This window comes from Podarcis melisellensis (genome assembly GCF_964234715.1).
Source record: "Podarcis melisellensis genome assembly, chromosome: 9".
Lineage (NCBI taxonomy): Eukaryota > Metazoa > Chordata > Lepidosauria > Squamata > Lacertidae > Podarcis > Podarcis melisellensis.
This window is the reverse complement of record NC_138541.1, coordinates 73,354,944-73,379,151: the sequence shown is the minus strand read 5'-3', so window position 1 is coordinate 73,379,151 and position 24,208 is coordinate 73,354,944. Positions and strand designations below refer to the sequence as shown.

The following is a 24,208-nucleotide window of genomic DNA, read 5'->3' as shown; positions in this document are numbered from 1 at the left end:
AGAGGTTGGCATTTGTTAGAAGCATTTGCGGTGGACGATGGATGGGCCAGACTCATCGTACTCCTGCTTGCTGATCCACATCTGCTGGAAGGTGGAGAGAGAGGCCAGGATGGAGCCCCCGATCCACACCGAATATTTGCGCTCTGGCGGGGCGATGATCTTGATCTTCATTGTGCTGGGGGCCAGGGAAGAGATCTCCTTCTGCATCCGGTCAGCAATACCGGGGTACATGGTGCTACCGCCAGAGAGCACTGTGTTGGCATACAGGTCCTTGCGTATGTCCACATCGCATTTCATGATGGAGTTGTAGGTTTCCTCATGGATGCCAGCCAACTCCAAGCCCAGGAAGGAGGGCTGGAAGAGGGCCTCAGGGCACCGGAAGCGCTCGTTGCCAATGGTGATCACCTGCCCATCCGGCAGCTCATAGCTCTTCTCCAGAGAGGAAGATGAGCTGGCCGTGGCCATCTCCTGATCAAAGTCCAGGGCCACGTAGCAGAGCTTCTCCTTGATGTCCCGCACTATCTCCCTCTCGGCCGTGGTGACAAAGCTGTAGCCCCTCTCAGTCAGGATCTTCATGAGGTAGTCAGTCAGGTCACGACCAGCCAGGTCCAGGCGCTTGATGGCGTGGGGCAGGGCATAGCCCTCATAGATGGGCACCGTATGGGTCACCCCGTCCCCGGAGTCCATGACAATCCCGGTGGTGCGGCCAGAAGCATAGAGTGACAGTACGGCCTGGATGGCCACGTACATGGCTGGCGTGTTGAAAGTCTCAAACATGATCTGCGTCATCTTCTCACGGTTCCCCTTCGGATTCTGGGGGGCTTCCGTGAGCAAGACTGGGTGCTCCTCAGGGGCCACCCGCAACTCGTTGTAGAAGGTGTGGTGCCAGATCTTCTCCATGTCATCCCAGTTGCCGACGATGCCATGTTCGATAGGATACTTCAGGGTGAGGATTCCCCTCTTGCTCTGTGCCTCATCCCCCACATAGCTGTCCTTCTGGCCCATCCCCACCATGACCCCCTGGTGCCTGGGCCGCCCCACGATGGAGGGGAACACGGCCCGTGGAGCGTCGTCTCCCGCAAATCCCGCTTTGCACATTCCGGAGCCGTTGTCCACGACCAGAGCGGCAACCTCATCCTCCGCCATTTTGAATGGATCTGTAGGGAATGCAAGACGGGACAAACTTCAGGCAGCTGCTTTAGGACAAGGGTGGAGACACTTTAGACAACAGAGCTTAGAGACAAGCTATACAACACTAATGTATTCTCCAACTTCATCCACCTTGAGAGTGCAACTCTCTAAAAATGCACTTTAGAATTATCCATATGAGTAAGAAGTAGGAAACAAATCAAGCTAAGAAATCTGCCAAATGCAAACAAAGCTGGCGTTTAAGGACATACACATACAAAAATATTTACTCCTTGGAATACACGTCAACTTTACACATTTAGAGTGGTTCGCCTGACGGAGAAATGTGCCATCAGGCTCTGAGAACAATACAGCAAAGGTGCCTTCTGGTGTCAATACGAATTAAGATGGCACCACTCAGTTTGCCCCTGGTTTGGTCAACGTACCCAGCACAGACAGATGCATTTTGCCTCTCCCTGATAAATCAGTGCTGCCGGTTTTCTCTCTGCATTGCCATTTTTGCCCAAAGACAAGGCAAGAAAGCTGTTATTTCCCCTTTACGCCACTCATTCTCATGAGTCAGGAGTCACAGTGCTTCTCTCCCTAAAACTATTCTGCACTTTCAAACTTCAGCCCATTCTAAAGAAGCAGAGGTTTGATTTTCTGAAAAAGTTTCACATCACAAGAACAAGAATTTTCTTTACCAGGTTGTTCCACCATTTTAGGAAAAGAGCACGTGTATTTTTTTACGACAACTCAGCTCAATCAGTAGAGCCTGAGATTTTGAATCTTGGGGTTGTGGGTTCAAACCCTACATTGGGCAAAAGATTCCTGCATTGCAGGAGGTTGGACTAGATGACCCTTGCGGCCCCTTCCAACTCTCCAATTCTATGATTATATAAAGCCGTATTTGCCCCATCTGTTACATTTTTATGCAGTCATTTTAATTTTTCTTGAGTAGCCAGTCGTTTTCCTTGGGAGGTGGGTGGCGCTATGGTCTAAACCACAGAGCCTAGGGCTTGCCAATCAGAAGGTTGGCGGTTCGAATCCCCGCGACGGGTTGAGTTCCCGTTGCTCGGTCCCAGCTCCTGCCAACCTAGCAGTTCGAAAGCACCTCAAAGTGCAAGTAGATAAATAGGAACCACTCCAGCAGGAAGGTAAACAGTGTTTCTGTGTGCTGCTCTGGTTTGCCAGAAGCGGCTTAGTCATGCTGGCCACATGACCCGGAAGCTGTACGCCGGCTCCCTCAGCCAGTAAAGTGAGATGAGCGCCGCAACCCCAGAATGTCCGCGACTGGACCTAACAGTCAGGGGTCCCTTTACCTTTAGCCAGTCATTTTAATGATAGTTCTGAACTGCTTAATTTATTAGTATTTTAAAAATCTTTTTCTATTACTGAAGTATTTGATATTTCTGTCCTATGAGAAAATAGCATCAGGGCCTTTTTTGGTTTAAAGAAAGAAAGAAGCAACATGATATACTTCTAACAAATTGTGCATAGCGTGGAGGAATTGGACTGGAAAAGTTTTACTTCCGCTCTTGTGACATGAGAATTTGTGGACATCCAACGAAGCTGAATGTCGGAAGGTTCAGAAGAGAAAACAAAGGGATCTTAGGGCTAACTATGGAGAGCTGGTGGCCCTGCTGAGAGGAAACAGAATTGTTTTCAGGTGGGAGTTTCCCCAAGGCCTTTCTTTTACCTTTAAAGGGAAAAAAATCAAAATAAGATCAGTGGAAGATAAAGAAAAATTTCTGAGAGAGCATGGAGAAAACCTACAAAAAGAAGCTGAAGAAGAAGAGCCAAGAGTACTAAAACCAGGAACACTAGACCTAGTATCACTACCTTTGGGACTGGACAAGCTAGAGAAAGTGACACCACCGACAGAAGAAGAACAATTACAGTGGTGCCTCGCAAGACGAAATTAATCCATTCCGTGAGGCTCTTCGTATAGCGGTTTTTTCGTCTTGCGAAGCAAGCCCATTGACAGCTTAGCGGATTAGCGCTACAGCTGTCAAGCGGCTTTCAGCGATCAGCTGTTAAGCGGCTTATCAGCGGAACAGCTGATAAGCGGCTTAGCGGCTTTAAAAAAGGAAGAAAATAGCAAAAAAAACCCGCGGGGGGATGCAAGATTTTTTTCGTCTTGCGAAGCAACCCCATAGGGGAATTCGTTTTACGAAGTGCCTCCAAAACGGAAAACCCTTTCGTCTAGCGGGTTTTTCGTCTTGCGAGGCGTTCGTCTTGCGGGGCACCACTGTACTTGGAGCAGTTGGAGGAAAAGCAAAACCACACCATGTCTCTGCAACTATTAAGTTGGAATATTCACGGTTTTAATTCCCCGGAGAAAAGGAAAAAAGTTTTTCATTTATTGAAAAAGGAACAATTGGACTTGATTTGCTTACAGGAAACTCATATGATAAGGCTACACAGGAAAGTACTGATTAACAAAAGATTGGGCCAAGAGTTTATTTCATCGGATAAGGTTAAAAAGAGAGGAGTTGTAATCTATGCTAAAGAGAGCCTATCACCGAAATTTATTTTTAAAGATGACCAAGGAAGATTTGTGGCAATTGAAATTCAAATTCAAGGAGAGAAATTCTTGATAGTAGGAGTTTATGCACCAAATGAGGGGAAATATGAATTTTTTAAGAAGTTGCATGAGACATTGTTGGACTATATGGAGTATAACATCATTATGATGGGAGATATGAATGGAGTGGTGTCCACAAACATGGATAAGTCACAAAGACAGGTAGTCACTAAAGATGGCAGATTGCCAAAAACCTTTTTTGACATGACTGACAACATGGACTTAATTTATATTTGGAGAACTAAGAACCCCTTGGGTAGAGAGGGAACTTTCTTCTCTGAAGCCAAAATGACATGGACAAGAATTGACCAAATCTGGATAACTAGAGGATTGGCTCCTAAAATTCGAAAAGCGGAAATTTGCTCTAAAACTTGCTCCGACCATAATGCTGTGAGAATGGAGATGAAATTAACACCAATTGGTTCCTTTAGATGGAGGATGAATGACACCTTGTTTAGAGATGCAGAAGTCACCAAGAAGGCCCCAAAAACTTTGAGAGACTATTTTGAGATAAACATGAATACTACGGTTGAAAAAAGAGTAATCTGGGACGCAAGCAAAGCAGTTATGAGAGGGTTTCTGATTCAACAGAATGCAATAAAGAAGAGAACTCAAAATGAGAAAAAAGATAAAATTCTGGAGAAAATAAAAGAAGGAGAGAAGAAATCAAGAGCGAAACCAAAGTCGCAAGAGATTCTGAGAGAAATAAAGTTATATCAAGTACAATATATGAAAATGATAAATCAGGAAATAGAATGGAAAAATAAACAGATAAGACAAAAGACATTCGAATTGGCTAATAAATGTGGGAAACTGTTAGCCTGGCAGATGAAAAAAAAGACAAAAATTCAACACTATTACAAATTTGGAAGTGGAAGGAAAGAATATACAGAATCCATTGGAGATTAGAAAGTGCTTCCAGAGATACTTCAAACAACTATATACACAAGGGCCACAGAGAGAGACTGATATAGACCAGTTTTTAAGAACAAACGGATTACAAAAAATCTCTCAAGAAAATAAGTTAATGCTGAATTATAAAATAACAGAACAGGAGGTGGAAGGTGCCATCCAGAATATGCAGTTGGGCAAATATCCAGGGCCGGATGGTTTAACCTCAAAATATTATAAATCTCTGAAAGACTGGCTAATTCAACCACTAAAGGAGGTTTGTAATGAAATTTTGGAGGGGGGAAAAGTGCCAGAGTCGTGGAAGGAAGCTTACATTACACTTATACCGAAAACTGAGTCTGAAAAAACACAACTTAAGAACTACCGTCCCATATCCCTACTTAACGTGGACTACAAAATCTTTGCAGATATCTTGGCTAAAAGATTGAAAAAAGTACTAGTTGAGGAGATACACAAAGGCCAAGCTGGCTTTCTCCCGGGTAGACACTTGTCTGACAACACGAGAAACATAATTAACATTTTAGAGAAGCTGCAAGTGAACATTAATACTAAAGCAGTTTTGATATTTGTTGATGCGGAGAAAGCTTTTGATAATATTTCTTGGAGTTTTATGAAGAAAAATCTTCAGGGGATGGGGGTTGGTCAAGGTTTTGAAAATGGTATAGGTGCAATTTACTCAGAACAAAAGGCCAAATTTATAGTTAACAACGTGGTGACAGAAGAATTTAAGATGGAGAAAGGGACACAACAAGGCTGCCCAATTTCCCCATTGCTTTTCATTTCGGTCCTGGAGGTTTTGCTAAACATGATTAGAAGGGACCATCTGATCAAAGGTATTCAGGTCGGAGGTAAACAGTACAAACTTAAAGCGTTTGCAGATGACTTAGTATTGACAGTACAGGAGCCAGAATCTAGTACTAAAAGAGTATTAGAATTGATTCAGGAATTTGGTCAAGTGGCAGGATTTAAGCTGAACAAATTAAAGACTAAGGTTCTTGAGAAAAATTTAACACCGATTGAGAAAGAGAGGTTTCAGAAGGAGACGGGTTTAACACTGGTAAAGAAAGTAAAATACCTGGGGGTTAACATGACCGCTAAGAACTTAAATTTATTTAAAGATAACTATGAGAAATGTTGATCAGAAGTGAAAAAGGATCTTGAAATATGGTCAAAATTGAAGCTTTCCTTGTTTGGTCGAATTGCTGTTATAAAGATGAATGTATTGCCAAGAATGTTATTTTTATTTCAATCATTGCAAATTTTGGACAAAATGGACTGTTTCAAGAAGTGGTAGAGAGACATTTCTAGATTTGTCTGGCAGGGCAAGAAGCCCAGAAAAAAATTTAAAATATTAACTGATGCAAAGTATAGAGGTGGATTTGCCCTGCCAGACCTTAAACTCTATTATGAATCAGCAGCATTTTGCTGGTTGAAAGAATGGCTGCTTCTTGAGAACACAGACATTTTGGATTTAGAAGGTTTCAATAACGTTTTTGGGTGGCATGCATATCTGTGGTATGACAAGGTTAAAGCACACAAAGCATTTAAAAACCATATTGTCAGAAGAGCATTGTTTAATGTTTGGACAAGATATAAAGATTTACTTGAAAATAAAACCCCAAGGTGGCTATCACCGATGGAAGCGAAGGCTCAGAAAAAGCTCAATATGGAGGCCAAATGGCCAAAATATTGGGAGATTTTGGAACAGGAGGGTGACAAACTGAAATTGCAGAGTTTTGAGAAATTAAAAGATAAAGTGCGAGATTGGCTTCATTATTATCAAATAAGGGAGGCTTACAACTTGGACAAAAAAATTGGTTTCCATGTGGAAAAATCAAAATTGGAAACAGAACTGCTAGATCCCAAAACTAAGATATTATCAAGAATGTATAATTTGCTGTTGAAATGGAATACTCAGGATGAAACGGTTAAATCTGCTATGATTAAATGGGCACAAGATGTTGGACATAACATAATGTTTGCTGACTGGGAACAGTTGTGGACCACAGGTATGAAATTCACAGCATGTAATGCCTTAAGAGAGAATATTATGAAAATGATATACAGGTGGTACATGACTCCAGTCAAGCTTGCAAAAATCTATCATTTGCCCGATAATAAGTGTTGGAAATGTAAAGAAAATGAAGGTACATTCTTTCACCTTTGGTGGACGTGCCCAAGGATTAAGGCTTTCTGGGAGATGATCTATAATGAAATGAAAAAGGTATTTTCTGAAGAAACCAGAGGCCTTTCTCCTGGGCATGGTCGGCCAATTGGTGTCAAAGAAGGACAGAACTTTCTTTATGTATGCAACAACAGCAGCAAGAATACTCATCGCAAAGTATTGGAAGACACAAGATCTACCCACTCTGGAAGAATGGCAGATGAAGGTGATGGACTATATGGAACTGGCAGAAATGACTGGCAGAATAAGAGACCAGGGAGAAGAGTTCGTGGAAGAAGATTGGAAGAAATTTAAAGACTATTTGCAGAAACATTGTAAAATTAATGAATGTTAAAATGATGTAGGACTGAAATGAGACGGCTTTAGCGACAAAGTTAAAAGAATATGTAAAAATGGATTGATAATTAGATGAAAATATGAAGCTCAATATGTTAAGATATAAAATTAAGATAAAAACAAAGAGGGTAAGGATTTGCTGAATTAACCATGTGAACTGGAATACAAAAAAGGGAGGCGTGAGGAGGTCAGGAAAATAAGTAAATGAAATATAAGACATGAAAAGATTGATCTGTTTTTAATTGTTCTCTTTTTTTATCTATTTTTTATGTATTTTGTATTTTTCATTTGTATTTTTGTATCTTTTTTATTTCTATTTTTTCTCTTTTTTTATTCTGTAACCTTTTTCTGTCTATAAAACTTTAATAAATATCTTTAAAAAAAAAACAGAAGAGAAAACAAATTGGAAGCAGGGGGTAACTAGACCGCACAATTTCACTGTTGCATGTTTGCTAAACAAGACCAGATGTTCTTGGGAGCCACCTGCATCTTGTTTTAGAAGACATGGTGCTATATCTTCTCCATGTCATCCCACCTGCCTCTTCAGAGGATGTGCAACTCCATCCAGAACAGGTAACTTGCCAATTTCCCGAACATGGGAGCTACCTTTGCATAGAGCCCCCATCTTCCCAGGAGTCAAGCACAGATGATGGGCCCTCGCCCAGTCCAGCACTGCATCCAGACACCGGTCCAAAGCTTTCTCCTGATCCAGATGTTATGTTGGACCAGGACCAGGAAGATCTGGGTTCAAATCACCGGATGACCTGGAGGAAGTCACTGTCTCTCAGGACAATTTACCTTGCAAGGTTGTTGTGAAGATTAAAGCAGAGCAGGGGGCACGTATGGCACCCTGTTTTTTCTTTTTCTTTTTTAAAACTAATTTTATTAAGTACAAATTAAAGAGACATACGTATTCACAACAAAAGAAAATATAAAAGAAAAAGAAAATACATCTAACCATGGAGAAAGAATTTGAGAATATTTTGTCTCTTTTCATATTTACAGTTATTTATACCTCTATAAAATGCTGTTTACAATAAAGCAGTGATAAAGATAAGATATCGGAAAAAAGGAAAAAAAGAACAAAGAAAGAATAAAGAAGTAAAAGGAAAAGATCATATGTGGAAATTTTTAAAAGTAGATAAGTACTCACAATACATAGCTGTTTCCCATCTATATTTATATTCAATTGTATAATTTCATCTTGTCCTTATCTACCTTAAATAAATTGTTTCTTTTAAAAAGAAAAAAGACTTCCACCGTTTACCTCACGCATTTTTAATAATCCGTTCGCCAGAACCTCTGTTCTTCATATTTTCCCTTTGATTTCCTTAATGTCTCACTTTGTTTTTTTTATATTACGCACAAGATTATTCTAAACACAACCAGATTTTTGCAGTTGAGCCCTGGTTTTGTAAATAATCATTTAAGCACTCCCATTGCTTCATAACCATAGTTTTGGATTTTCTCCTTATTATATTTGTCAATTTTGCTAATTCCAGATACTCACAAAGTTTCCCCAACCATTCACTTTTTGTTGGGATGCTTTCCTCTTTCCAATAGCTAGCAATCAAAATTATTGCCGCTGTTGTCGCATATAGAAATAAGTTAGTCTTATCTTTTGGGATATCTTTATCTAGAATTCCTAATAGATATGCCTCTGCCTTTTCTGTGTGTGATGTCCTTATCCATTTTTTTATTTCGTCATGAATCATATCCCAAAAGGTTTTAATCTTTGGGCAAGTCCACCACATGTGGTATAACGTACCTTTTGTTCTGTTACATTTCCAACATTTGTCGTTGTTCCTTTTATTTCTTTTTGACAGTCTGTCAGGGGTTAAGTACCATCTGTGGTGATTTTTTCTGAAATTCTCCCTTAATAAATCACACACAGTAAAATTTATGTTTTCCTCCCAAAAAGTTTTCCATCTTTCCAGATCTATCTCATATCCCAAATCATGCTCCCATTTTAACATGTTTCCCCCTTTCGTCTCTTGTTCTAAGCTGGTTTTCGTTAATAATCTATACATTTTTGCAAGTATTTTTTTTGATCACTCTGCAATATTTCCTTTTCTAATTTTGAGGTTTTATTTTCAATTCCCCCCCCCCTTTTATGTCTTTTTCATATGTTGCTTTTAATTGATAATATTGTAACCAATTTATTCCAAATGTTTGTAATTGCTCGTAAGTTTTTAATTTAGTATTTCCGTCTGCATCCTCTAATATTTCCCTATATGTTGGCCAAGTCTCTTTTACATTACTCTTTAATGTTGTAGTTGCTTCCACTGACGAAACCCATTGGGGAGTTTTCTCAATAATTTTCCCTTTTGTTCTTTCCCAGACATCCAACAGAGCCTTTCTTTCTATGTGATTTGTAAATTTTTTATGTTGTTCTTTTTTGTCATAGATAAATAGCCGTGCCAACCATGTATTTTGTCCCAGCCCTCTAATGTTAGGACTTCATTATCTTTTAATAATATCAATTTTTTTATCCAACACGCTGCCTCAAAATACTTTCTTAAATCTGGCACTGCGAATCTTCCACTTTCCTTTGGGCCTGTCATTACTTCTAATTTTATCCTTGCTTTTCCCCCCCCATATAAAATTTGCACGTATGGCACTCTGAGCTGCTTGAAGGAAAGGGGGTGTATCCGTGAAATAAATAATCACGACAGGGTAGCCTATATGGGGCTCAGCAGATGTTTCTGGACTATAGCTGCCCTCATCCCAGACTACTAGTCGTGCTAGCTGGAACCGCTGGGAGTTGTAGTTCAGCAGCATTTGGTGGGTACCCCATTTCCCTGGAATGTAAGGTGGGAAGTTCAGGGTCTAGGGATGATGGTGACCATTTCTCCAGTTGCTCCTGCATAGCTGCTCAGTCCTACAGTTTCTTGGAAATGATTCCTGTGTTCCGATTCAGACCACAGGCTCCGTCCCTGAGCTACAGCTACTCTCTAGCAAAACTCTGCCCATAGACCAAGTCTGGTTGTCAGTCCATTTAGCCCACTGCATTGCTTACCCTGACCAGCAGCAGCTCTTGGGCCTCTGGACAACTGCTACTTTCCACCTGGGGATTCCAGGAACAACCTCTGCGCTCTACTGCTGCACCAAGGCGCCTCCAACTGCCCAGGCTGCCGTTTTGAATTTAGCCTAGGAGCTCAAGAAGGTGCCTTGTATGAGATCAGACCTTTGGTCCATCTGGCTCAGGGTGGTCCACACCGGTGGGCAGCCGCAGCTCTCCAGGATTTTAAGCAGGGGCCTCTCCCAGTCCTATCTGGGATTGAACCCAGGACCTGAGTGCAAGGCAGGTCCTCTCCCGTTGAGCTATAGCCTTTCCTTTCCTCCCTCGCCCAGCCTCCAGCACAGCTCACCTTGCTTCTGATCATAAGCTAGAGGTTTTTTAAAGAGAGGTGGGATGGCCAACTGTCAGGGATTCTGTAGTTGTGATTCCTGCATTGCAGGGGCTGGACTAGATGACCCTTGGGGGTCCCTTCCAACTCTACAGTTCTGTAATTCCAAAGAGTAGAAAGGAGACAAACAGAACAGGAAGGATCAGGCAGAGAAATTGTGGGTGCTGAGTCCTGTTTCATACTTACCAGAGGGAGATGCGGTCACCTTTGCTGTTAATCTCACGGGGATCCCAGTAAACGCAAAATCTTTTCCTTCCTCGTTCCACTTACCTGTTCCTATCCAGTCTGCCCCTGGTCTTATACCTCAGCTTATCTACTGAAACAGGTTTTATTGGAAACCACGTGTGCAATAAAGAAATATCATAAATACACCTCCCGTAGCCTTTTGGGGCAAAGAGGAAAAGGGCTGCATTCTGCAGTATGGCCAAATATGGTAAGATTGAAATATCTCTGGTCATATTCTAGCAATTCATTGGTGTGTCTAAAGTCCTTCTGCTGACTCAACATGTCCTTTCTGCTGCCAGATTTCACTAGCTTCCCCTGGAAATCCATTTAAAGAGGTGATTGATCCAGCCTGCTCTTTGGAGATTGATTATTGGTTCCCCTTGCAAAAATGTGCTCCAGACTGTGCCTCTGAGGTGCCGAGTAAAAGGTGGGTTCAGGATGCAACCCTGTCCACCCCTGTTTAGAAGTAGGGGCAGGGGAGAAATTTGGTGGCTTACAAAATCACAAAACAATAAAAGCATGAAAAATCTACAGTACTTTAAAACACACGAAAAGTTAAAATGCTAAAACAGGTTAAAATTCACACCAACCTCCCAAGTATCTGGACAGAATGTTTTTAGCAGGTGCCGAAAAGGTGCCCGCTTGATACCAATAGGCGGGGAGTTCTGAAATGTAGGTGATGCCACACTCAGCAATCTCATTCTTACAAATGTTTGCTTCACTGTCAGCCTTGGTTTGTTTTAAAATCGCACTGAAAAACTTTTTCGCAGCCTGTTGTTGGCTGTCAGAACCATGGGATGGAAAGCCAGCTGGACAGACCCCGCCTGGAGCGTCTCCCTTCTCAGCCTTGCTGCTGCGGAGATCCATCAGTCACCCTTTTCTGACGTGCGTCTGTGACTCATGCTGCTGTGCGAGAGCATACGTTACTCAGCAGAGTAAACACACAACAGATCTGGCTTGAGGCGTGGATACTAGGCTACGTTTATTGTACATATATCAGAACAAAGAAAACATGGCTTCTCTCTTTGCTGTTCTTCTTGGAGAGAAAACACCAAAGCAATACAGAGCGGATGTTCCGCTCACGAGACTCCAACAATCTGTGCTGGAATGTAAACAGACATGTGACATGTAACAATCCCACACATCTGCAGCGCGGGAGGAGTGGAATTCTCCAGGCACAGTGGTTGTCTGCAAGGGATTCCCACCCGGTGGGGTTGATGTTACCAGCCTTCATATCATATTTGCAAACAGCTCTGTGACACAGAGTTGGTCTGCCAAGGGCCTGGTGCATGAAGCCAGCTCCCCATAGAGCACATCCTTCAGGATCCTGCTATCTTCTCTTCTGTTGACATGACCAAGCCAGCATAGACATCGCTGAGACAGGAGTGTGAACATGCTGGGAATGTGGGCTTGGGAGAGCACATCTTTGTTTGAGACTCTGTCCTGCCATGTGATGCTCAAAATATTCCTGATGCAGCACATCTGGGCACCATTGAGGAGTCGCTTCTGACGGTTGTAAGTTGCCCACGACTCACTTCCATAAAGCAGCGTCTTCAACATGCAAGCCTGGTAGACCTTCAACTTGGTATTGGCTGTTGGCATCACATTTTCCCATACCCTTTTGGAAAGGCGATTGCCATAGCTGTCTTACCAATGCTCTTGTCCAGTTCGGCGTCAATGGAGAGATTGCTAGTTATGGTGGAACCCAGGGAGACAAAATAGTCTTGCCCCTCACCAGTGCTGATGCATGGAGTGTTGGTGACATCCTGCCCCAAGATATTGTCTTCATCAGGCTGATTATCTCCTAATATACACATTTTTGTGTTCTAATTCGCTTAATAGTCATATTTTTGCAAAGAAATTTCCCCTGATAGAATGCATTTAAATATTGCATTTAGGTATCTTTTCCTATATGTTTTTTCACATATGCATTTACATGTACACTTTGGTCGGGTATATGCATTTCTGTACTTAACTGGAAAACTGCATTGCCAAAATTGTTGAAATGTGAACTCTGATGGCTGTGCTTCAGTTCATCTCTTGTTTTGGAAAGCGCAAATTAGCTGGGCTCACCATTTAAAGGTAAAGGTACCCCTAACCATTAGGTCTGGTCGTGACCGACTCTGGGGTTGTGGCGCTCATCTCGCTTTATTGGCCGAGGGAGCTGGCGTTTGTCCGCAGACAGGTTCCAGGTCATGTGGCCAGCATGACAAAGCTGCTTCGGGCGAAGCAGAACAGCACACGGAAACGCCATTTATCTTCCCGCCAGAGCAGTACCTATTTATCTACTTGCACTTTGTGCTTTCGAACTGCTAGGTTGGCAGGAGCTGGGACCGAACAACGGGAGCTCACCCCGTCGCAGGGATTCAAACAGCTGGCCTTCTGATCGGCAAGTCCTAGGCTCTGTCTTTTATTTATTTTTATTAAAGGTTTTTTGGTTTACAAAAGTATGTACAATCTCTCTTTTCTCAAGTTATGTTTTCTGCAGGTCAGTTTCATTTGTTGTGAGACAGTAGTGTTACATTAGTTTTTCTAATAAGGCTCTTGGATAGTATGCATATCCCATACTATTTGATACCATTGGTCTATGCCTACTCTTAACAGGTCTCTCCAGTATCTGGCTATGATGCTTCTGAGCTCTTTGCGATGTGAGTGGGCATTATTATCTTGGAAGATGTTTAGTAGGGCCAGTTCTGGGGTGACTTCTAATACTTGCCTAATTATTTTGCATTATTTCTTGCATGATTGATGTCCAGAAGAGTTGGATTTTAGGACATTCCCTCCATGTGTGGAGGTATGTGCCTGTGGAGGTGCATCCTCTCCAGCATTTTGGTGAGCTTCCTGGGCGCATTAGTGCTAGTTCCCGTGGTGTTAGTTACCACCTGTTAGTGAGTTTCAGAGTAAGTTCTTTTCGCTGATATGGATTTAAAGGGAGGTTTAGACCACATTCTGGTCCACTGGATGGGGTTGATCTCATAGCCTATGTCACCCTCCCATTGATTTTAGATTACGTCTAGGGGGGTTGTGGGATTTTGGAGTAGTATTTTGTATATTGTGGATACCATCCCTTTGCTGTGTCCCTTTGTTGTTAGAAGGGGTTTTCCAAAGGTTCTCAAGGGCCTAGTTGCTGCTGATTTCACTACTGGATTGTTTAAGAGGGCATGTAATTGGAGGTTTGTTAGCCCAGGGCATTTAAGTGTCCCCTACTTTGTCTTGTATTTCTTGTGTTGATGTGGATTTGTTATTTCTGTAGAAGTCTGTTAGGCTGTATAAGCCTTTGGTTGGCCAGGTTTTTAACTGGAGGTTTTGTGCTGCGTGGTGGAATAGTGGGTGGTGTGCCAGGGGAGTCAGTGGGGATGGGTTTGGGAACAGTTTACCTACTTCTTCTTTTCATGCTGTAAGCGTGGTCTGTGTGAACCTGTTTAGTGTTGTGGGTATTTTCCTTAGTTTGTTCGGGAGGAATGAGTATGCTATGGTGCGGGTATTTTCAATTGTGTCCCTTTCCAGGTTTACCCATTGTTTTGTCTCATCTTCTAATATATATGGGATTATGTGGCATACTTGGTTGGTGATGTTATAGGCTTCTGTGTTGGGGATTCCTCACCCTCCTTCTGAGGAGGGGAGGTGCAGGTATTTGGGGCTTATTCTTGTTTTTGTGCTGGTCCCAGGAGGGGGGTGGTTACCGTGCGGCGTGGTCTGAGTCCAGTCTTGGGTTGAGGGTCTAGAGTCTGTCCACCAAGGGCAAAGCGGGGTCCAAGGCAAGGAGCCGGGCATGGTCGGGACCTCCGGAAGAACAGGTCAGGGTGCTGGCAGGAACAGGTTTCCAGCGATGTTGCTCCCGCAAACTGGGACTGGGCTGACTGGCCTTTATCTCCTCTTAGGTCTAGGGTGGTCCTGGCCCACAGGTGACCCGCCTCTCCTGGCCTTAAGCTGAGCACTCCTCCTGAGAGAACCTAGTTCCCTCCCCCTCTCTGCCCTGAGCCTCTGCAGCTCAGGATAGGCTGGAGGGTTACTGGACCCAGAGGCAACCTCACCTTCCCCTGACAGGGCTGGGAGAGGAACACCTGCAGGGAATGGGTCCTCAATCGCCTCCAGAGCCAGAGTGGATTCATCTGGTGTCTGCTCCTGAGCGGGCCCTTCAGATTCAAGCCCCTGCCCCGGCTCATTTGGCCCTGGAGGCGTGGACTCCTGTGCAGGCTGGGATTCCTCAGGTTCAGCCTCTGAATCAGATTCCCAGGCCATCACACCATCCCTCAACCAAGGGTCCGGTCTCGGCTTGCTGGGGTACGCCACATGGAAATCACGGAGGCAGGCAGGTGCATGGACAAAATGAAGGTGGCACTAAAAAGAAAAAGAGGGAAAGATCCCCACCGAGGACTCAACCATATAGACTGAAAGTGCGGGGCAGGCGCCTCTTTTTGCAAAATCACTATAGCAACCGATAAGAAGCAGGCCGAGGGAGAGGGGCGGGGCCAAGGAGTGGGCGGGCGGGACTCCATAATCAACAGCCAATAGGCGTCAGGATGAGTCCGTTCCAGGAAATATGAACGGCTCGTGGCGCAGCAGCATTGATAGCCGTTCCTCAGAGGTAGTGCGCATGCGCGCCAGTAGCTCTTCGTTCAGATTATGGCGCCCCCTTTTGTGGGGGGCTGTGGCCTGGAGGCACAGCGCCTGAAATTCGCACTTGGAAGGCTGCGGGTTCGATCCCGAAGAGCGAGAGAGAGATATGCGATGCTAAAAGGCCCGGCACGGAGGGCAGCCAGGATCAGCCGGTTCGGTGTTTTTGTCCAGCTGATTCCTGCATTGCAGGGGGTTGGAATATTGACCCTGAAGGTCTCTGACTGTAGGACTCCCACTGATCATCTAGTATTCCAATACCCTGAAATGCAGGAATCACAATAGGTAAAGGTAAAGGGACCCCTGACCATTAGGTCCAGTCACGGCTGACTCTGGGGTTGCGGCGCTCATCTTGCTTTATTGGCCGAGGGAGCCGGCGTACAGGTTCCGGGTCATGTGGCCAGCATGACTAAGCCGCTTCTAACGAACCAGAGCAGCGCACGGAAACGCCATTTACCTTCCCGCCGGAGCGGTACCTATTTCTACTTGTACTTTGACGTGCTGTGGAACTGCTAGGTTGGCAGGAAGGAATCACAATACCATAGAATAAATGAAATAAATAAAATGTGCCCCGTGGCTATTAGAGAGAGGGCCATTCTGTTGTGGAACCCAAATTCTGGGGCTCTCTCCCTGCACCTATTCTCCCAGGTATTTATTTTCATCCATTTCACCGGTTTTCACAGCAGACTTCATCCTTTTTTAGAAAACGGTGTTCTAGTAAGGCAAAGAATGTATGGTGGTTTATAAGAATTTGTCTGTTCAGGTACTTTAGGGGCACTTGTTAAAAGGCAGATTAAATCCAGCTAATAAAACAAACAGATATTGCAAGGTGGGTTTGAGTTGGATGGAGGTTGCCCTTGAAGGGGCCATTAGAATATTGTTCTCTATATGATCCCAAAAACTGTTTGAGCCATTTTCTCCTCTCTCAGAATGACTGGCTTAGGCGGGTAAAAAGATAAGAGCAAAGCTGAATAGATTATTTTACCCCAGACAGGGGCACAAGAAACAAAGCCCCATCTTATTGCTATTAGTGCAAATCACATTTTTTACATGTGAACACGTGTCGAGGTCCATCAGGAGAACAAGGCTGGCATTGATGGAACAGACTGAAATGTTTATTATTCAAGGTTGTAAAGAGATAAGCAGACTCAGGTGTGGAGAGGCTGGTGTGAGGCCATTGCAGGAAGAAGGGGGCAAGCAAGCTCATATAAGGTCAAGCCCATATAAGGGCATAGGAAGTTGCCATGCAATAACTTTCGGTTTACAAAAGATCATGTGGTATTTTATTCTGCAAATCTATATAAAGGGGGAACACCCTGACTAGGGGGGCAGATTGCAAACTTATTGCTCTGTACCTTTGTTTTGCATATGCACTTCAAATAAAAAATCCTGTTAATAACCTGCAAGGGCGTTTTGCCGCTTTGTGTGGATCTGTGCTTCAGGGACCCAAATAGCAGAGATGTGTGGTCCTTCACCCTGACTATGTTTGAGGAGATGCATAAATGCAATCTTTAATAAATAAACTGCTCAATGATGCCGACTATTGACTCGCATGGAGCTATATATTCAGGGTTACCCCCCAGAGGTTGGTACTTCCTCCAGCTGCTGCCACCTTGTCCAGTGATCAGGGATGATGGGAGCCAGAGGTCATATTCATAAGTTAGGCCTCCCCTTTGCTAAATTCACATCTTAGCATTCATTTTTATCACATTCTCGAATTTTTAGAACAAAAAAAATTCCTTCCAGTAGCACCTTAAAGACCAACTAAGTCAGTTCTTGGTATGAGCTTTCGTGTGCATGCACACTTCTTCAGATACATCGAATTTTTAGAGCAGACATGTCTCAGATTAAAGCTGGGGGATTTGAGGCGTGATCCCTCTAGGGAGCAAACTGCACTGGGGAGATTGCATTTGCAGCCGTTGTAACCATGGGAACTTCCTCAGAGTAAGCCCTGCGTCAGTGCAAACAAGCGAGCCTTGGTTACAGCTCGTGGTCTGTTAGGAGCGAGACCAACCATAAGGCCCGTGTCCAGAGGGGATGCTCAGCCAAACTGCCGCTTAGCTCTCGACCACCAACTTTTGGATTCAGGGCAAAGTCTTACAATGGCTGAGTTCTTTCCTTTCAGGTCAGGGACAGAGGGTGGTTCTAGGGGAGGAATTGTTTTTTTTTTAATAAAAAAATTTATTCATTTTTCCAACACATAATATAAAAAACAAACAGAAGACAAAACAAAAACATACACAACATTAAACATATACCGACTTCCCCATACCTCCCTTTCGCTGCATCCTTATTCCAAAAATTTTTAGCAACCCTTTAGTCAGTTTATCTATTAATTCCCTTTCATTAAATTTCCTTAAACTTATCAGTTACAGCTGTAATTCTCTACTTCTTACCCCTTGACATCTTAACACACCTCAATTTTACAACAGTTTTTAAGATATATTTTAAATTTCTTCCAATCCTCTTCCACTGTCTCTTTCCCCTGGTCTCGGATTCTGCCGGTCATCTCTGCTAGTCCCATGAAGTCTGTCACCTTTGTCTGCCATTCTTCCAGAGTAGGTAGTTCTTGCATCTTCCAATACTTTGCCAGAAGAATTCTTGCTGCTGTAGTAGCATACATAAAAAAAGTCCTGTCCTTCTTTGGCACCAATTGGCCAACCATGCCCAGGAGAAAAGCCTCAGGTTTCTTAGGAAAAGTCCACTTAAGGACCTTCTTAATTTCATTATAGATCATTTCCCAAAAGGCTTTAATCTTTGGGCAGGTCCACCAAAGGTGGTAAAAGGTACCTTCAGTCTCATTGCATTTCCAACATTTATTATTGGGCAAATGGTAAATTTTTGCAAGCTTGACTGGGGTCATGTACCACCTATAAATCATTTTCATTATGTTCTCTTTTAAGGCATTAAACTTAACACCAGTGGTCCATAACTGTTCCCAGTCAGCAAACATAATGTCATGACCGATATCCTGTGCCCATTTAATCATAGCTGATTTCACCGTTTCATCCTGCGTATTCCATTTCAACAGCAAATTATACATTCTTGACAAATTCTTAGTATTGGGTTCTAACAGTTCTGTTTCTAACTTTGACCTCTCCTTCTGAAATCCTATTTTCCTGTCCTGCTTAAATGTCTCATTTATCTGACGGTAATGTAGCCAGTCTCGAACTTTAAACTTTAGTTTCTCATAACTCTGAAGTTTAAGCTTCTCACCGTCTTGTTCTAGGATTTCACAGTATTTTGGCCAATTAGAATCCATATTAAGTTTTTTCACCGCCTTAGCTTCCATTGGTGACAACCACCTGGGAGTTTTACTTTCCAACAAGTCTTTATATTGAATCCAAACATTGTATAATGCTTTCCTGACAATATGGTTTTTGAAACTTTTATACACCTTTACCTTGTCATACCATAAATATGCATGCCAACTGAAGTTATTATCATACCCTTCCAAATCCAAAATGTCTGTATCTTCAAGAAGCAGCCAATGTTTCAACCAGCAAAAAGCTGCTGATTCATAGTAGAGTCTTAAGTCCGGCAGGGCAAAGCCCCCTCTATCTTTTGCATCAGTTAAAATCTTAAATTTTATTCTGGGCTTTTTGCCCTGCCAGACAAATTTGGATATGTCTTTCTGCCACTTCTTGAAGCAGTCCATCTTGTCCAAAGTCTGTAACGTCTGAAACAAAAATAACATTCTAGGCAGTACATTCATCTTAATAACAGCAATTCGGCCTAACAAGGAAAGTCTTAGTCTAGACCATATTTCTAAATCTTTCTTTACTTCTGTCCAACACTTTTCATAATTGTCTTTAAATAAATTCACATTCTTAGATGTTAAGTTCACCCCCGGATATTTCACTTTTTTTGTTATTTCCAACCCTGTTTCACTCTGAAATCTCTCTCTTTCTTCCATTGTTAAGTTTTTTTCCAACACTTTCGTTTTCTGTTTGTTCAGTTTAAATCCTGCTACTTGACCAAATGTCTCAATTAATTCTAATACTCTTTTGGTACTAGTGTCTGGCTGTTGCAAAGTTAACACTAGGTCATCTGCAAATGCCCTTAACTTGTAATTTTTAACTCCGACCTGAATACCTTTAACCAACTGGTCCCTTCTAATCATATTTAACAAAACCTCCAGGACTGATATAAAAAGCAGAGGGGATATTGGGCATCCCTGTCGTGTACCTTTTTCTATTAGTATTTCCTCCGTTACCACATTGTTTACAATTAGCTTAGCTTTTTGTTTAGAGTATATTGCACCTATATCGTTTTCAAAACCTTGGCCTACCCCCATCCCTTGGAGATTCTTCTTCATAAAGCTCCAGCAAATGTTGTCAAAGGCTTTCTCCGCGTCCACAAAAATCAAAACAGCTTTCCTGTTAATGTCCACCTCTAATAACTCCAAAATGTCTATAATGTTCCTAGGGGAGGAATTGTTGCAGCTCCCCTTGGTGTGTGGAGTGCCGCAGGGCGCAATCCTCTCCCTGATGCTTTTTAACATTTTTATGCACACCCTTGCCCAGCTTGTCTGGAATTTTTGGCAGGGTTGTTGTCAAGCTGGGTTGACACCCAGCTTTATCTGTTGATTGGGGGGGCCAACTCCCATCTCTTGCGGGGGCTCAATTAGTGCCAGCGCCTTCCATCAGGAGTTTGAGTGTAACCTTTGACACCTCCCTCTCTATGGAGGTGCAGGTTGCAGCTACAGCAAAGGTGGCATTTTTCCACCTTCGCCATGCTAAACTGCTGGTCCCTTACCTTTTTTGCCCTCATCTAGCCACAGTGATCCATGCGACAATCACCTCCAGGCTCAATTATTGTAACTCGCTCTATGCAGGGCTGCCCTTGAAGCTGACTGACAAATTCCAGCGGGTGCAGAATGCCGCTGCGAGGCTCCTTATGGGGTCCTTGCCGTGGGACCACATTCATCCAGTGCTATACCAGCTGCACTGGCTCCCAGTGGAGTACAGGGTCAGGTTTAAGGTGCTGGTTTTAACCTGTAAAGCCCTATGTGGCCTAGGACCCTCGTGTTATGGGACTGTCTCTCCTGGTATGCCCCACAGAGGACCTTACAGTCCACAAATAATAATATCTTGGAGGTCCCGGGCCTCAAGGAGGTTAAACTGGCCTCAACCAGGGCCAAGGCCTTTTCGGCTTTAGCCCCAGCCTGGTGGAACGCTCTAGCACAGGAGACTAGGGCCCTGTGGGACTTGACATCCTTCCACAGTGCCTGCAAGACAGAGCTGTTCCGCCTGGCCTTCGGTCTGGGTCCAGTTTGACCCTATGGGACCTTGTAAGTTACCTCTTTGGCCCTTTTATTGGCTCATGTGGGGCAAACATGGATAGCTGGCCCTGATGAATAGTTGAGGTCTCCGACCCCATGGTTGTAATTCATGGGCAGTCATTTAATTTTATCCTGATTCTAATTTTTAAGCTGTATTTTAATCAATTGTTTGATTGTGTTTTAATGTATTTGATATTTGATGTTAGCCACCCTGAGCCATGTCTTGACCGGGGAGGGCGGGGTATAAATAAAAATTTTCTTACCGGTACTTACTCACTCACGCTGGACGCTGTGGCAGCAGGACATGGGGACAAGTGAAGCAGAAACCACAAGTGTGGCTCCCTGTACCCCCAATCTGCCTTGCTGCAACGCTGAGCAGTAGATTGGCTTCATGTTAGGTGTTAGCTCCAAAAAGTTGTGGTTATCAAGAGAGTCGTTTACTACAAGAAGCACACCAATTTTTACTTCATTTAGCATGACTTTATTGCCTTGTTTTGTTTGACAGAGAAAATGTATAGTAATAAAGTACTGAACTCCACATGAATCATAAAAAAAGAAAAGGCAAAGGTGGTACACAATCAGAGTGGCTGGAGAAACCCAGCCAGATGGGTGGGGTATAAATATATTATTATTATTATTATTATTATTATTATTATTAAGAGTGCAGCTGTGGACAAGCCTTGGCAAAGCGGTGGACAAAGGTTGCCCCATGCACGAGCCAAATCAAGAACTGGATAAATACTAAATATCCCGCAAGAGGACAGAATTCAAGAGATAAAAGCAAGGCCCCAATATATATTGACTTGGCCAGAAGAGGTTGGCTGCTTGGATTGTTAGAAGCATTTGCGGTGGACGATGGATGGGCCAGACTCATCGTACTCCTGCTTGCTGATCCACATCTGCTGGAAGGTGGAGAGAGAGGCCAGGATGGAGCCCCCAATCCACACCGAATATTTACGCTCTGGCGGGGCGATGATCTTGATCTTCATCGTGCTGGGGGCCAGGGATGTGATCTCCTTCTGCATCCGGTCAGCAATGCCGGGGTACATGGTGCTACCACCAGAGAGCACTGTGTTGGCATACAGGTCTTTGCGGATGTCCACATCACACTTTCTGATGGAGTTGTAGGTTTCCTCATGGATGCCAGCCATCTCCAAGCCCAGGAAGGCGGGCTGGAAGAGGGCCTCAGGACACCGGAAGCGCTCGTTGCCAATGGTGACCACCTGCCCATCCGGCAGCTCATAGCTCTTCTCCAGAGAGGAAGACGAGCTGGCCGTGGCCATCTCCTGATCAAAGTCCAGGGCCACGTAGCAGAGCTTCTCCTTGATGTCCCGCACTATCTCCCTCTCGGCCGTGGTGACGAAGCTGTAGTTCCTCTCAGTCAGGATCTTCATGAGGTAGTCAGTCAGGTCACGACCAGCCAGGTCCAGGCGCCTGATGGCGTGGGGCAGGGCATAGCCCTCATAGATGGGCACTGTGTGGGTCACCCCATCACCAGAGTCCATGACAATCCCGGTGGTGCGGCCAGAAGCATAGAGCGACAGTACGGCCTGGATGGCCACGTACATGGCTGGCGTGTTGAAAGTCTCAAACATAATCTGCGTCATCTTCTCGCGGTTCACCTTCGGATTCAGGGGGGCTTCCGTGAGTAAGATTGGGTGCTCCTCAGGGGCCACCCGCAACTCGTTGTAGAAGGTGTGGTGCCAGATCTTCTCCATGTCATCCCAGTTGCCGACGACACCATGTTCGATGGGGTACCTCAGGGTGAGGATTCCCCTCTTGCTCTGTGCCTCATCCCCCACATAGCTGTCCTTCTGGCCCATCCCCACCATGACCCCCTGGTGCCTGGGCCGCCCTACGATGGAGGGGAACACGGCCCGTGGAGCGTCGTCTCCCGCAAATCCCGCTTTGCACATTCCGGAGCCGTTGTCCACGACCAGAGCGGCAACCTCATCCTCCGCCATTTTGAATGGATCTGTAGAGAATGCAAGATGGGACAGACTTCAGGCAGCTGTTTTAGGACAAGGGTGGGGACACTTTAGGCAATAGAGATTAGAGATAAGCTATGCAACACTAATGTATTCTCCAGCTTCAGGGAAACCAAGCAAGGCCCATCAGCATCCCAGGTAACTTCCACTTTGAGAGTGCAACTCTCTAAAAATGCACTTTAGAATTATCCATATGAGTAAGAAGTAGGAAACAAATCAAGAAACAAATACTCCTTGGAATACACGTCAACTTTACACATTTAGAGAAGCTTGCCTGACGGAGAAATGTGACATCAGGCTCTGAGAACAATACAGCAAAGGTGCCTTCTGGTGTCAATACGAATTAAGATGGCACCACTCAGTTTGCCCCTGGTTTGGTCAACTTACCCAGCACAGACAGATGCATTTTGCCTCTCCCTGATAAATCAGTGCTGCCGGTTTTCTCTCTGCGTTGCCATTTTTGCCCAAAGGCAAGGCAAGAAAGCTGTTATTTCCACCACATCTCACCTTGCTTCTGATCATCCAGAGTTTTTTTAAAAGAGAGGTGGGATGGCCAACTGCCAGGGATTCTGTAGTTGTGATTCCTGCATTGCAGGGGCTGGACTAGATGACCCTTGGGGGTCCCTTCCAACTCTACAGTTCTGTAATTCTACAGAGTAGAAAGGAGACAAACAGAACAGGAAGGATTAGGCAGAGAAACTGTGGTTGCTGAGTCCTGTTTCATACTTACCTGAGGGAGATGCAGTCGCCTTTGCTGTTAATCTCACGGGGATCCCAGTAAATGCAAAATCTTTTCCTTCCTCGCTCCACTTACCTATCCAATCTGCCCCTGGTCTTATACCTCAGCTTATCTGCTGAAACAGGTTTTATTTTAAACCACATGTGCAATAAAGAAATATCATAAATACATAAATACATCTCCTGTAGCCTCTCAGGGCAAAGAGCAAAAGGGGTGCATTTTGCAGTATGGCCAAATATGGTCAGATTGAAGCATCTCTGGTCATATTCTAGCAATTCATTGGTGTGTCTAAAGTACTTCTGCTGACTCAACATGTCCTTTCTGTTGCTCCTTTCTGTTGTGGAAATCCATTTAAAGAGGTGAATGATTCAGCCTCTGAGGTACCAAGTAAAAGGTGGGTTCAGGATGCAACCCTGTCCACCCCTGTTTTGAAGTAGGGGCAGGGGAGAAATTTGGTGGCTTACAAAGTCACAAAACAATAAAAGCATGAAAAATCTACAGTACTTTAAAACACACGAAAAGTTAAAATGCTGAAACAGGTTAAAATTCACACCAACCTCCCAAGTATCTGGACAGAATGTTTTTAGCAGGTGCCGAAAAGGCGCCCGCTTGATACCAATAGGCGGGGAGTTCTGAAATGTAGGTGATGCCACACTCAGCAATCTCATTCTTACAAATGTGGGACGGGGTCTTGCGTGGCACCTGTAGAGTGCCAATTCCACCGTTCACAGTGGTTCAAGTGGGGAGATGTGGGCACATGTATTTTTTTTTAAAAAAAGATTTTTATTAAAGTTTCA

General features: G+C 43.9%; 1 protein-coding gene and 1 pseudogene across 2 annotated transcripts; both read right to left on the bottom strand.

Moving 5' to 3' along the window:
• LOC309377980 (actin, cytoplasmic 3) lies at nucleotides 1-10,873 on the bottom strand. The gene is made up of 2 exons (XM_081925729.1): nucleotides 10,745-10,873; nucleotides 1-1,157 (listed from the first exon to the last, which is right to left on the bottom strand). The coding sequence occupies exon 2, from the start codon at nucleotides 1,144-1,146 to the stop codon at nucleotides 16-18; it is 1,131 nt and encodes a 376-aa protein (XP_081781855.1). The 5' UTR covers nucleotides 1,147-1,157; nucleotides 10,745-10,873; the 3' UTR covers nucleotides 1-15.
• A 10,269-nt stretch (nucleotides 10,874-21,142) lies between these two features.
• LOC309377979 (actin, cytoplasmic 3 pseudogene) lies at nucleotides 21,143-23,525 on the bottom strand (annotated as a pseudogene). Its single transcript, XR_014173326.1, has 2 exons — nucleotides 23,403-23,525; nucleotides 21,143-22,659 (listed from the first exon to the last, which is right to left on the bottom strand). The product of XR_014173326.1 is annotated as an actin, cytoplasmic 3 pseudogene (transcript).
• Nucleotides 23,526-24,208: the final 683 nt, after the last annotated feature.